The sequence below is a fragment of the Adiantum capillus-veneris genome, chromosome 21 (assembly GCF_014529385.1).
Source record: "Adiantum capillus-veneris isolate H3 chromosome 21, ASM1452938v2, whole genome shotgun sequence".
Classification (NCBI taxonomy): Eukaryota; Viridiplantae; Streptophyta; class Polypodiopsida; order Polypodiales; family Pteridaceae; genus Adiantum; species Adiantum capillus-veneris.
Window position 1 is genome coordinate 86,350,460 of NC_140951.1, and position 15,340 is coordinate 86,365,799.

A 15,340-nucleotide genomic window follows, 5' to 3' on the forward strand; every position below is an offset into this window, starting at 1 on the left:
ATAGCCAAAAACACACTCTCATTAATGATAGCTACAACAACCTTGGCACAAGTAGCATTTGATAAGGCCTCCAATATCATCAAGTGTTGATAGCACACATGCCAATGGATAATGAACACCATACTACCACTTCACCTTATGCGTACTCCAACAATTGAAACACCATGAGAAATTGGTCCAAGAGCACATGTTGGAATTTCAGAATTAACGTCAAAACAATGGGTAAGAAGCCATCGTCATGCAAAAAATACATCCAATTCAAACAACTCCATGTAGTGAATATTGGACCCATTCGATGTTTAACCTAGGTCATCAAGATGTAACCAAAATTTGAGCATGCCCTTGCTCAGGTGTGTTCATCAATGCATGTGGAGAAGAAGGTTGTAGAGATACTTAAAGTTCCCCATAACAAAGGCTGACCATACCAAGGCTAAGATATCAATGAGAGAAAACCATAGAAAAGACCATTCATGGCCAACATCAAGTGCATATAATGCGACAAGCACAAGAAGCTCTTGGCGATACTCAAATTTTCAAATATTGTAGCCTCCAACAGTGTCATGAGCTTGTAAATTTTGAAAAATTAGCTCATAAATCCACTTGGGCATGTCAAAAAATTCTTCCACAAGATCTTCATTATGGATACTAGTGCAGCCGGTGGCTCCGTCGCCTCTCTCTCTCTCTCTCTCTCTCTCTCTCTCTCTCTCTCTCTCTCTCTCTCTCTCTCTCTCTCTCTTTCCGCGCAGGGCCAAGACACTGTTTCTCTCTCACTGAGTGCACTCAGGTGCAGGCGACACTGCCGTAGCTGTGGCCGAATGATTGACCTTATGACACGTGTCAGGGGGGGGGGAGCTGGAATCCCCTCCCCCATTATCTATTAGTATAGATTTTAAAGTACTGTTGCATGAGGAACATAGGGTGCTATCAAAGTCAAGGATGCAAAAGTGATGAGCTAGGAAGAGAATGAGAGAGAGAGAGAGAGAGAGAGAGAGAGAGAGATAGTTTGCTAAACCAACCAACTTGGCAATGAATTAATTTATTAAACAATGGTGGCAAAGGTGCACTTATATACTAACTTGGGGACCTTTACCCCACCCTCAAGAATTGCCCTACCCAGAATCATGTTAAATAAGTACAATAAATACCTAAAGGACAATGTAAATAATGGGGCCACATTGGGCATTCACTTGAGATGCATAAACTTTAGCACCCTCTTTGTAGCACAGAGTGGAAATATGTAGGAAGACCAAGTCCATGAAGAAGCTACCATGGACACTTGAGAAGCGGCTAACTATTGCGGAGTCATAGAAGAGCTCCTCTTGGAGGGATAGATAGCCATTGCCGCTTGAAAAGAATGCAATCTAGAGCATCATTTGCTTCATAGAAAGTTGAATTATAGACAACATTACATTTAAGAATCCCAATTCTTGGGGGAAGCCATTAAGAAGACACTTGAAGCTCTGCTTCGCAAATAGTCTATCGCGATGGCTCCTCCCCTGCTCTGCGCGGGCATTGAGATGTGCAGCTCCAACAACGTCACGTGGGTTGGGAGGCCCTTTGGTGAGTGGTCTGGAGGCGCATATCGGCTCTCATGCATGGATCTGAATGAGCTGCAGGTTCGGATGCTGCCATGGCGGGGGTTGTGCGGATTAGGGTCAAGGGAGCTCCAGGGAAGGGGCTTCCGGCTGCTCTTGCTTGCCTTGGCGGTCTGGGGAGGTTCAACATCAAACGTTTTTTTGCAGAATGGTTTGGCGGCAGCCCGTCCTTCCTTCGAAGGCGAATTGCTCGCCTAGCCTATGGGGGTTTTGTTCTGGCTGTTTGGCTTGGAGTGGATGTGGTGGATCGAAGGACTGTGCTGCTTTGGACTGGTTGTATTACTGCTCTGTGCTTGTTTTTTACGGGTGGTCGTGTTGGCTTTTTTCAATGGTGTATGGACCTCCACAACGGCCTTGGTGGTGTCGATCTGACGGTGGTGTTGTCCAAGGTTCTGTGGCACGGAAGGTCTTACATTGAAGGGTTTGGCTCCCCTCAAGAGCTTGTGGAAGGTGGATCAATGGGCTTTTGGTTTTGATATTGCTTCGAAGGTTTGTCTCATATGACTGCTTTCTTCGGAGTTCTACTCATGTTGGTTCTACATGGTGGTCCTTGTTGGCGTACGGTTTGCTGGTGGCAGCGACACTGCTACGATGGCACCTCGAGGGCTATTGTTGGTGATGGGGACTTTGGGCCCCGCCCTATCAGCTTGCTTTTGTCTCTGTTGGTTAGATTTTTCTTTTTCGGAGGGTGGCTCCCTTTTAGCCGATGTAATGCTTTTGATTCATGTGGAAGGCAATCTCATGTGAGATGGTGGTAAGATGTTTTGTATGTAGTATGGTGGAGCTTGGCTCTGTGCATCCATGGCTCGGTTTTGGGCATGGAGTTATTTGTAATTTTTTGGCTTTTATACAATACTACCCACATATTGTGGGTTTTGCCAAAAAAAAAAAGAATCCCAATTCTTTGGATTGTGAATGCACCACCACGTCCAAGATTTCCAAGATAACAAGATTTTGGAACACACCTTGGCTATAATCCTACCAACAACAATTGATTGTGTGTAGCACATTTTGTATGAGTCATGTGGTTCCTTGCCGGATGCAATGCTCAATGGCTTTGCCCTCCACTTGGTCGGGGCAAGCCTTGGAGCTACGGCTCACCACCTCCTTCGACAACATTCCTCCCATACTCTAGTGTCTTGGAATGTAGCCCCGGGAGATACGGGAAATGACCGGTCCAATAGGCATTTCAAGAGACAGCTTATGGGTGCTCTTATAGGCCCAAACTTTGCATACAACGTTTCAAAATTGCTCTCAAAATTGCAGCATACGACGTTTCAAAACGCTCTAAAAATTGCAGCCTACAGGTTTAGCCAATTCTCTAGCTCTTCAAAACTCTCACAGAAATGTAGCCTACAGGTTCATTCACTTCACGAGCATTCCAGAACAGTCACAAAAACATACCATGCATGTTCACCAAGTTCACCAGCGTTTCACAATACTCACAAAAGTGTACCCATTATAGACAGTCAACACAAGCATTTCAAAATGCTTTTAGAAACATTGTCAAAAAACTCCAACCCCCTTTAGCAGCGTTTCAAAATGTAGGTCCTTCTCCCTCTTCTTTGCGAGCTCCTTGTCTTTGTCGTGTGTGCTCCTTTCCCTCATGACTAATGAGCGAGGGCTCTGATACCGTGTCAAAGTTAATGATGCGGAAGCATAGACTTAGGGAGATAATGCACAAATGAGAGAGAGAGAGAGAGAGACAGAAGAAGAAGAAGAAGAGAGTTTTAACGTCGTAGGAAACTATCCCAAGAGACCTTAAAGATCTAGCCGACGAGGAGTTGAACTCAAGACCTGTCATTCAAGAGGGAAATGGCATAACCAATCTACCACACTTGGGTGATAGAAAGGTTATACCATTTTCCTCTTTTTATTAGCACACACACCTCTCTTTTTATGTGTGAGAGAGAGAGAGAGGGAGAGAGGGAGAGAGGGTTTGCTAAACTAACCAATTTGGCAATGAACTAGATTATTATACAATGGGGGCAAAGGTGCACTTATATACTAACTTGGGGACCGTCGAGATTTTGACCTACCAAAATCGTGTCAAATACGTAAATTAATTACCTAAAGGACAACATAAACAATGGGACCACATTGTGGATTCATTTCAGATGCATAAACTTTAACAGGGGCCACCTCCTTGAAAAGAAGAGGATGCAAGGTTTATTAGTATAAGCCTACAATGTCATGAAGGGCCTCTTTGGTATCAACTCAAGTAATTGAGAGCTTAGGTCCTTAAGCTTTCGCTTCACCAAATATCATATGTATACCTAAAGTTCAACTTTTGAAGGACTTTCAAACCCATCTGCCTTAAAAGTAACAAGCAGGATATTTTGAATATCACTCCTGTTTTTGGTAGCTTCCGTATTGCTTTCTACTTTTCTCTCAATTTGGCTCTATGTTGTTGACTTTGACATTCACAGGCTTTCCATCATCAGCATTATGAGGAGCCTCATTTTCTTGAGGAGCATCATTGTCATCACCATAATCATCATCAATGCCCTCATAGTTATGATGACACAAAAAATAGTAGTCATCATCTCCTACAGCTTGGAGCCAAGCTTTGCTACACTCATCAACACCTCCTCTCAAATGGGTTAAACATGGATGGGGGAGGGGATAGTTCTTTTAATGGCTCATCCACTAGTTGGTAAAACTTGGATTGGGAGGGGGGGGGGGTAGATTTAGTTGGTGAGGCTCTAAGCATCCAGAGGTGGCTTGGATACATGGTGACATGCAAAGGGAAATCATAGGAAAAATGGAGAGAGAGAGAGAGAGAGAGAGAGAGAGAGAGAGAGAGAGAGAGAACTATTGGGTGAAAAATCACATAATTTTGATGCTACATATAAGTATAGATCGACCTCTTAAGATTGAATGCTTGCTTGCTAAAATCCAAGTTTGTATGAGGGAGACATGCCAAAAAAATCAGCCTTTTGCACAAAATTTATCGTTTAGACATTGCCAAAAAAGGGTAAAAGTTCAAGAAATTATTTACGTCAATATTCAGAATGTGCGAGAACTTTGGGGCAGGCGCTTAGATTGTGTAAATATGAAATTAAGTGAGAGAGATATAAGGAAAACAATGTTTTTCAAGCCAAAAACACCATTGCAAAAATTCTTTCCTCTTTCTATCACCCAACTGTGGTAGATTGGTTATGCCATTTCCCTCTTGAATAACAAGTCTTGAGTTCAACTCTCCTTGTTGGATATTTCTTTAAGGTCTCTTCACATAGTTTCCTACGACGTTAAATACTCTTCTTCTTCTTCTTATTCTTCTATGTTAGACAAAGAAGAACTTGTTAATAGGCCAAGGTGGCTGGGATAATCAAAGGACCAGGCAGGCTTCCTAGATGATCCAAGAACAGGAGTGAGCCGGCAAGGGACATGGAGTTCAAGGCCGGATGCTCAGGGGTTTATCACCAAGGGTAGATATTTGTGAAAAGGGCCCTAAGACAAGCTGTATTTCATGCTTTTTGGTCCTTTTAGCAAAAACCAGAGCTGGATCCTTTTATTGCTAGCTTCATGGAAGCTAATGTTCAATTTTTAAGATATGAATTTTTGTGCTTTTCAACGCTTTTTGAGGAAAGCATGATCATTTCCTTGATTCAATTTTAGGAAAATGTTTTTTATTTTTATGCTTTCATGCTTTTGAGAAGCAACATGCTTTTTTGATACCCTCTATCCTTAGAAACATATGTTTTGGCTACTAGATACATGGAGAACGGACATTCCACTAAGAAATAGAATTAAAACGAGTTTTTAAGATTTTTTTTAATGAAAAGCGACACCGTAAATACGCTAGACATGAGAGGGACTTATAAGCCAAGTGATATGCTTATGACCTCAGTGACTGTTTTAGTGATGACCCCATGGATTAGGTCAAACTAGGAGAGCTAGACTAGGGAGGGTAATACGGTGAGGGTATTGGAATGGACCAAATTTTGGAGTGAGTTTTTTTTCAGATATTGCTCAACTGACCAAATTTAGGAAAAAACCTCGCTCCAAGAAGAGTTATTTTCTTTTTCTCCTCTCTCTCACTCCCCTTCTGTCTATCGCTACCTCTCTCGATCTCTATTTCTCTCTATCTCCCACTCCTTTGCACTCTCTCTCTCTCTCTCTCTCCCCCTTTTTATATACCTCCCTCTCCCTCTGCCCTTCTATCTCTCTCTCTCTCTCTCTCTCTCTCTCTCTCTCTCTACCATATACATGTGGTAGTGATATGTGTGAACACACTTAGGACCTCCGGGGTATTTTTTCCCTCACTAGGAGTTTTTTCCCCTCGTGCATTGTATATATGCCCATCATTCTAAGGCTATCAATCTTTCTATTGCACACTAAGTAATACAATCTCTGTTGTGTGCCTTGAGCTTCCTTCGTCTTCTCCAAGCTGTGTTTTTTTTCTTACAACCCTAATTCCAACAATTGGTATCAGAGTAGGTTGCATGCTCTTGGGCTTAGTTGCCAGTAGCTCTAGCATATGCCTACTCACTTTTCTTCGATTTTTGTGAGCTTTGGCAAGCATTCGCAGATTGACAAATATACAGGATTAAGCTCAAAAAGTTTAGATTGCTTAGATTTTTGATTCGGGCTCATTTTGGCCTCCGTTTCGAATACAAGCAGTACTGTGCAGGCTATTTCGTCATTTTGTGCAAAAATTCTGTCAGTGCCGTTTTTTGCATAATAGGTCTCTTACGGTCTTCTACGGTTTGTGCTATATAGCACGTGTTGTTCCCGCATTCCTTCTCCTCTTTTCAGACAGTTCTCACATCAGGTGCAACATATACCATGGCTGACAACAACACATATGTGTTCAAGATGTTTGCTGCTGAGGAAAGATTGGATGCAAACAATTACCCTATGTGGGCTTAGATGATATAACATGTCCTTGTGTTGAAGGGCGTTTGGAACATTGTGCAGGGCATTGATGTACATCCTACTTCTGAGGATACAGGCATTGTTAAGGATGTTGCAGGTCTTGTTGCAAGGATTGCTGCTGTTAGAGTTGTTTTTCCTACGACTGAACAAGCTCGTTGGGATGTAGAAGATGCACAGGCTCATGCATTGATTACACTGTCTGTGAAGCGCACTATTATTCCACACATTTGTTCAATGAAATTTTAGAAACAGGCTTGGGATATCTTGCCTGGTCTTTATGGAAGTTGCAATAAGGCAAAAATTGCATTGCTGCGTAAAGAGCTGGAGTCAAAGATTATGCATGAGGAAGATGATATGGACACTTTCCTCGCTGGTGTCAAGGATATCAATGAGCAAGTTATTTCTGGAGGTGAAGTCATTTCTTACAGTTCCCTTGTGCAGACTGTTCTTGATGCCTTGCCAGATTCTTACCAGACTTTTGCTAGTAATGGAGACTTATGACCCAAGGAAATCCTAAAGTTGTCAAGTTTGATGCATTGTGCACATTGTTGTTGCAAGAGTCACTTTCCAAAAAAAACAAGACTAGACATCGTTTAGTTGAACATGCCTTTATTGCTGCTCAAAGAAAAGGTGGCAACAACAATGGATCTAGTTCTCATGGTTCTTTTGTGAGTGGAAAATCACCGGTTTCTAATGCTTTTGCTAGCAGAAATTCATATGGGAATTTTGGTGATAAGGGCAAAAAGAAGATGGGTTGCCATTACTGTAAAGCTAATGATCATTTGATCAAGCAATGTCCTAAGTTGAAGGCCAAAGAGGCTAAGAAGAAAGAGGGTGGTTCCACTACAAATGCAGCTATTGTTGAATCTTCTATGAAAGGAGATTGTGATGCTGCAGTTGATGTAGAATGGGCTTTTAGTGCAGAGTGTACCTATAATCTTGCTATCCATGATACATGCATGTCTGTTGCTACAACAGATTTACATGTGTGGTATTTTGACAATGGTGCTACAAAGCACATTACCTCACATCGTGATTTGTTCACCTCTCTTGAGTCTGTCCCTCATGGGAATTCAGTTACTTGTGCCAACAATGCCTCTTATCCGGTTCAAGGAGTTGGAAAGATTGACTGGTGCATACATTGCGTGATAGTAAATTGAATGCACCTTTGTCTAGTTGTACTCGTTCAGGTTCTTGCCATGCATCTTATGCATAAGATTGTTCTGCTTTGGCTATGTCTAGCTTACATGATGTTGAGGAACCTTTATCTTTTGATGAATCACAAAATTCAGAAAATTGGATGGCTGCCATGCAATCAAAATATGATGCACTTATAAAAAATGACACATGGACTTTATGTGATTTGCCTCCTGGCAAAAAGGCCATTGGTACAAAGTGGGTTTATAAGATGAAATGCAAGACAGATGGTGAGATTGATCGCTATAAGGCTCGACTTGTTGCAAAGGGTTATGCACAAAAAGAAGGCATAGCTTATGAAGAGACTTTGCTCCCACTTGTCGTATGACTACTATGTATTTTCTATGTGCATTGGAAGCTCATTTTGGTTGGGATGTACATCAATCCGACATTGTTAATGCTTTCTTGATTGGTGACATATTTGAGGAAGTTTATGTAACGCAACCTCGCGGTTTTGTCAAGAAAGGACAAGAGGATAAGTGTGCAGATGTAAGAAAGATTTGTATGGGTTGAAGCAATCCCCTGGTGCTTGGTATGAGAAGGCTGAAACTCGTTTGGTCAACAAGGCTTTCGTTCGTAACAGTCCAATAGAAAGCACATTGTATCTAAAGCGTAAGGGTGATGTACTTCTCATTGTGGTTATTTATGTGGATGATTTGCTAATCAGTGGACCAAATGAGAGACATATTGCTGAATTTTAGGCTGATTTGAATGCTACTTTCATGATGAAAGATTTGGAGCTATTGCATCATTACTTGGGTATACAGTTTAGCAGTGTGATGGTGGTATTGCCTTGTGTCAGAAAAGTTACATAGCGACATTGCTATGTAAGTTTGGACTTGAGGATTGCAAACCTATATCCACTTCCATGGAGACAGGTTTGAATTGAGTCTTCATGATGCTGGTGACCCTGCAGATGTCACTCTTTACCAAACTCCTGCTGGATGCCTCATTTATGTATGCAACACGAGGTTGGATATTCAGTTTGCAGTCCCACATGTCAAAAAATGTATGCATAGCCTAGGAAGCATTGGTAGGCTGTCAAGAGGATTTTTCGCTACTTGAGTGGCACTTTGTGTCTCGGCTTGTTTTATCCTGGGGGGATGATTGCAGCCATACTTACATGCTTTTTTGGACTCAGATTGGGTTGGTTGTTTTGAAATGCGAGTGTCCACTATTTCATGCTTCGCAGCTCATGTATATCATGGTTGAGTAAGAAGCAACCTACTGTGGCCACTTCTAGTTGTAAGGCTGAGTACAAGGCATTCTTCACAGCTACGATTGAGTGTGTATGGCTCAGACGCCTTATGGATGATTTGGGTGTTGGACAGGACACTACCAACACTATCTACACTGACAGTCAGAGTGCATTGGCAATTGCGAGGAACCCTATTTTTCATGCTCGCACAAAGCACATTGAGGTGCATTACCACTATGTCAGGGAGAGGCTCTCACCAGGAGAGATCAGCTTGGCTTATGTGCCAACACAAGACAACCTTGTAGATTATCGTCCTCGAAGCTCAAATATGACCTACGGGACCAATGTTACATGTGGTATGTATGGGGCTTATGTTGCAAATTGCGACATGTGTAAAGGACTCCCCCTTCCGCCATATTATGTTAGTAGATTATGTACATGCTATTCACTAGCAACAAATTTGACGTTTCATGTTTAAAATCAAGCAACACCCCATCAAAATCTTCACACATAATAGAATGGTAAAGGACTCTAACTTGTGCCATCAACATAATGGCAATAAGTAGAATTAGGCAACACTCAAACTTTGAGATGTACTCTATTGCATGGTCGAACACAAAATAATTTAAAAAGGCTAGAATAGAAACGTTGATTGTACTCCAGTGCCTCTCCCCAGTTGAAAAGGTCGCCAACTTGACACACGACGTGTTGCAAGTCATTGCTTAGGCAACCCCACACAAGAGTTCTTTGAAACTCCGTCACTAACTCTTTGTTTTACAAAAGGTGGAACAACATGTCTCTGATTCAAAAAAGGTTTGTACTTTCTCCTTTTCCTCTATTGACAAGCATCTTCACTCTAGAGATCCTTTTGGAGCCATGTCTTCCTCAAGGCTCGAGTATGTTGACGGAGCAAACCTTAGAGCCCTCGCTTTTTGTTTCTTAATTTCATCCTTGTCCTCTAGCTCTCATGATTTAAATCTTTCAAGATGAGCTCTCTTTTTGGCATCCTCATCCTAAATACCAAATCTTGCTGCACAAGCTCTCTTTTTTTAGCTTCTTTGTTCAAGTCCTACGTGATACCAAACCAGGATGCCCTTTGCTTGAGCTTCTTGTCATTTGAAACTATCCCATAGCACTAAGTTTGCCGATGTTTCTTCTCCTCCTTAGAGCTACTATGTGAGACCTTCACTCAATGCCAAAACCTTTCTGCCTTTCCATGTGAGTGATAATTGTTGACTTCTCTCCCTGAGAAGCCAAAAAAGTTGGCTGTCTTGTTAGCTGCTTCCTACTCAACCTTTGAAGCTTCCACTTCCTTGGGCTTTTGTGTGACTGAAGTTTCACAACCTGACTCTTCATTTTGCATTGCAAGTTAGTTTTTGTACTCTGAAACGAGCTCTCTAGTTGATGCTCTGCATCTTGCACAAGGGTTAAGGATTCCTAAAGGATTTGAACTCTGCAAGGTGAGCAAGAATGGAGTCCTTCACCACCAATCATTTGCTAACTAGAACGCCCCACAACTCATCTGCCTTCATAGATGGTGGACTTGAAGGATTGGGGGTTGCATATGTTGATGCCATAGCCGACCCACCCCACCCCCCAACGCCCACCTCTCCTTCAACTAGAGAGAGAGAGAGAGAGAGAGAGAGAGAGAGAGAGAGAGAGAGAGAGAGAGAGAGAGAGAGAGAGAGAGAGAGAGAGAGAGAGAGAGAGAGAGAGAGAGAGAGAGAGAGAGAGAGAGAGAAGGGGGAGAGAGAAAGATAGAGAAGGGGGAGAGAGAGAGAAGGGAGAGAGAGAGAAAGAAGAGATAGATAGATTCCAATATCGTCCTCAGAGAGAGAGAGAGAGAGAGAGAGAGAGAGAGAGAGAGAGAGAGAGAGAGAGAGAGAGAGAGAGAGAGAGAGAGAGAGAAGGGGCAGAGAGAAAGATAGAGAAGGGGGAGAGAGACAAAGAAGAGATAGATAGATTCCAATATCGTCCTCAGAGGTCAAATATGATCCATGGGACCGAGAAAGCATACATGGCTGTACCTCTTACTAGAAGAGTACATGGAAAATCATAACTAATGTGGATACAACACCAAAATTGTGACATATGTCACCTAGAGAGGGAAGAAGGGGAAGGTGGTTTTGTAGTTTTTGGAGCCCGAAATTCCTCAATGATTGGCCTTGCTGCCTCTATAGACGACCCGTTTTTCAACTGCTCATGATGGCCTTTTGATCTGGGGAGGGTCAAGGCCTCGCTTATCCATACTTTAGTGCCCTTAAGAAGATGTGCTTGTTGTAGCAGCGATAAGCACGCCTCTTTAGTTTTGAAGACTAAGATGCCTTGATTGGTGCGGTTGTCATTGTGGACCTTCTCAATTGTGTTGAGATCGAGCTCAATTGGATGGGTGGCTTGATTGAGCTTGACTAGTGTAGAGAGAGAGAGAGAGAGAGAGAGAGAGAGAGAGAGAGAGAGAGAGAGAGAGAGAGAGAGAGAGAGAGAGAGAGAGAGAGAGAGAAGGGGGAAAGAGAGGAATAGAGAGAGAAGGGAGATAGAGTCGGAAGAGAGAGGGAGAAGGGGGAAAAGAGAGAGACATAGATAGAGAGGGAGACAAGGAGAGATAGAGAGAGAGACAAGGAGAGAGCAAGAGATAAAGATAGAGAGGGAGAGAGAAAGATAGAGAGAGAGACAAGGAGAGAGCAAGAGATAGAGATAGATAGAGAGAGAGAGAGAGAGAGAGAGAGAGAGGGAGAGAGGGAGGGAGGGAGGAGGTATATAAAAAGGGGGAGGGAATAGAGGTAGAGATAGAGATAGAGATAGAGATAGAGCGAGGATTGAGAAATAGATAGATAGATAGATATTATTATCATCCTCAATGGTCAAATATGACCTGTGGGACCAAAGTTACATGATGTGATGTAGTATGTGTGTGCTGATGAGTGACTCTCGATGCTCCAAAATTGTGGTGATGAGATTCACAACGGAGAGCCCACATTGTGGTTGGGAGTGGAAAGTGTGAAGGTCTAAGTCATGGCTAAAAATGTAAGGGAAGCAAGTTCGGATGTGCTTAAAAGCTGAGCACTCTAGTATTGTGTGGTACTCAGACTCTCTAACTTGTAGTGAGCATAGTATGCACAATTGATTTGACTCTTCTCCATTGCCCCAACGCCCTGTCTCACATCGAAGGGAGTGGAAGCTAAATTGAATGGCTACGATAGTGTGAATCGATGGCAAGGGGATAAGCTCAAGCATGTATTTCCCCTTTCAACGAAGAACATGGTTTTGTAGTTGGGGGCAATGTGGGTGGTTGTTGACTTGTGGGTCAACAGTACGACATAATTCAACATAGCCTTATTTTTTGAGAGTTATGAGATGTTGTGGATTATGGTTAATTACATCATTTGTAATGAGTAGTTAGTCTAGTTGCAGAAGCTAGGGTGCAATGGAACTTCCAGATTGTACATACAAAGACTTTTTACACCTTGAACTTTAACCTATGGTAGCCTTAGTATATAAGGTACCTAGGTCATTTTGTAGAAAGAACTTTATCATAATCTAGTTTTTGAGTTGCCGTCGACTGTGTGAGAGAGAGGAAGAGAGAGAGCGTGAGCTTCATCTTGATGCAACTCCCTGCTTGCTTATTGCATTGGAGATTCAATTGCACCATTATGATAGGCTCGTAGAGAGCTTCGCAACAATGCCAAGCATTCCATGCAAAACAGAGCACGCTTGCTAATGCATCTACGAGCTATTTGAGGCCGTATGTGTATCAAACGATGTCTATTTTTTGCGTGCAAGTAGTCATTAGAATCGTGCGACATAAGCTACGCATAGGTACTCATAGATTTCAATTTTGAGCACTTTCAAAATGCTGCTTTGTCTTCATACGCGCTTTTCACAAATGGCCCTGGAGTGAGAGTTTTGAGTGTAGAGGCTTTGGGACAGGTGTATTCTAGTGAGGGGATGTTGTTCCTTAAGTTTCATATGATTTTGGTATGATTTGGTGAGTTTCCTTCCGTTTGTGTATATGTAGGTTGGATGGTGTAGTTGAGAGCAGTGAGATTCTTGATTGTGGTTTAGTTCGCCTTCAAGAGTGTTATATGTGTGGGATGATCTCAGCCTAACAAGCTAAACAAATTGCCTCTGTGCGCCTATCGTGTCATCTGTGTCCTCGATTGACAATATGTTGATCTAGGTAGTGTTGCATGCACTTTATAGGTGGTGTGATTCGCTTCCGCAACATTGACGCCATTGCCCAAGACACAAGGACTTGAGTAGATAATCCTACTAACACTCGTGTGATGATTGCTTGCTCTAGTGTTGGCTAAAGAAAGCAATTTTCTTAAGTGGATCCGAAAGAGGTTATTCCGAGATCAAGTGGATAGCCAGGAAGCGTGTGTCTCGCCGAGGGTCTACGACTAGGTAGGATTTGTAGTATTAGTTGTAGATTAGAGTAGTTGTTGGTGGTCGAGTGATTTGTGAGGTGATAAAAGCGTTTGCTAGTCCATGTGTGGCATTGAAACGTTTTTCTACTCATAAATACAAAACCCCATATGATGTGTAGGAGTAGCTTTAGGAAAGTGATTTGATTCTGATCTTAAGCTATCCATCACTGGTTTATTTGCTGAAGTGCTTGTTTGCATTTAAAATCACTAAAAAATCTGATTTGAAGGGGGGAAAAAGCAAAAAAACTGATTTGCGTTGACATTTTTCATGACCGATTGGTACTGTGCATATAAGAGAGCATGTGCAAGGGTTTTGTGAAGAAAAATTGCAATTCTCAAGGGCCATTTGGAGACCAAATTTGAAAAATTTGACTGCACCAGAGTGTTCAAAAGGGGGTTTTACCCAAAGTAGACTAGAGTTTTGACCAACTCTTGACACCCAAAAGACAAAAGATGGAGTGTCGAAAACGAAAAAATGAAAAACTAGTGATTCTGAGTACATTTTTGCATGAAAATTGGTAGAAGTGCTTGAAAACCAATGTTAAAGACTTGGGGATGCCTGTGAATGACTTCTGACAAAAAATTCATCAGTAGACATCATACGCGTATGATGTCTGTATGATAATTCTAGTAGCAAAGACAAACTTTTGACATTATACCCATCTTTTGCATGTTGGTGGAGCACATACACCAAGTTTCATGTCAATTGGACATATAGATTGAGAATTGAGGGGATTTTACTCCTTCCGGGGATTTCCTTGTCAAAAAGTGGCGATTCTGTGCAATTTTGATGTTCAAAATTTGCTATAAGCACATAATCAGGATCTACATACCAAAGGCCACCTGGGGTAGAAACACAAGTCCATTCTGACCACCTATACATTATATGGTATGATGTCTTTGAGGCAAGTTTTGATACATATGAGTGCACCCTTGTGATCTAGAGCATTTACAAAGCATACATGCCAAATTTCATTGAAATTGAAGCATTATTGGTCTTGTAAAGGCCACAATACGCATCTAGGCAAGTGAATGCTTGAATTGATCATATCTAGCACAAAAAGTGTTGAAATTCAATTTTGAAACTTGTTGTGGGTTGCGACTTGTGTATTGAGGAACCTTTGGGGTGAATTTCACTTCAAACTGACCATTTAGACATCATACGTGTATGATGTCTAAAGGACACTTTTAGAGACCAAAGTTGACATTTGAGCATACTAGGGTGTTTAGCACCACAAAACAAGCTTACATACCAAATTTCATATGCTTCTAAGCACTTAGACATCATACGCGTATGATGTCTCAAGTCCAGATCTGACAATCCAAGTATACTTTTGATCACACAGGAGGTTTGGAAATGATGTGTTAAGCTTGTTTGCAAAATCTCATCTCATTTGGACACATATTTTTGCATTTAAGGAGTTTTTTGCAAATCCAAGAAGGTAAAGGTGAAAAAGTGGTGATTTTGAGCATTTTTGACATCCAATTTTTTTTTGTGAGCACATATTCTTGTTGTATGCATCAAGGAGTACCTTGGGTAGAAATATAAGTGAAACCTGAGCCAAAAGACATCATACGCGTATAATGTCTTAGGGGCCAGATTTGGGTCAAATTAGACATCTCAATATACCCTAGTGTTCTAGAGTATAAAAGAAGTACCTAGCCAAAATTTCATTGAATTTGGAGCACATATAGGCTAAAAAGTGCCAAAAGATAGAAATTGGGCAAGGTTCATGCTTAAGTTGACCATAACTTGCACAAAAAGTTTTCAAATTGAATTCTGGAGGTTGTTGAGGTGCTTGAATGATAAAGAGCTTTGGGATAGAACTCACTTCATTCTGGCACAAAAGAGACATCATACGCGTATGATGTCTAAAGTCCCAAATTTGAAGCCAAAACTTGCATATGAGCTTACAAAAGTGTTTGCCATCACATAATAAGCCTAGAGACCGAGTTTCATTCAATTTGGATCACTTTTGGCTTTGCTAACCTACTTGTTAGCATGTATATATACCATATATAAACTCCTCACTTTCTTGTAC

The 15,340-nt window shown here is 41.7% G+C and overlaps 1 protein-coding gene and 1 pseudogene across 1 annotated transcript; one reads left to right on the forward strand and one right to left on the reverse strand.

Annotated features, from left to right (window-relative positions):
- Positions 1–1,630: 1,630 nt before the first annotated feature.
- Positions 1,631–2,071, forward strand: LOC147431289 (uncharacterized). The gene has a single exon (XM_086494406.1). It carries the CDS (start codon positions 1,631–1,633, stop codon positions 2,069–2,071), a length of 441 nt encoding a protein of 146 aa, XP_086350532.1.
- Positions 2,072–9,722: 7,651 nt separating this feature from the next.
- LOC147431290 (uncharacterized) lies at positions 9,723–10,448 on the reverse strand (annotated as a pseudogene).
- Between the last annotated feature and the right edge of the window lie 4,892 nt (positions 10,449–15,340).

Coding starts and splice junctions, on each gene's coding strand:
- LOC147431289 (XM_086494406.1), top strand. CDS start 1,631: ATGGCGGGGGTTGTGCGGATTAGGGTCAAGGGAGCTCCAGGGAAGGGG.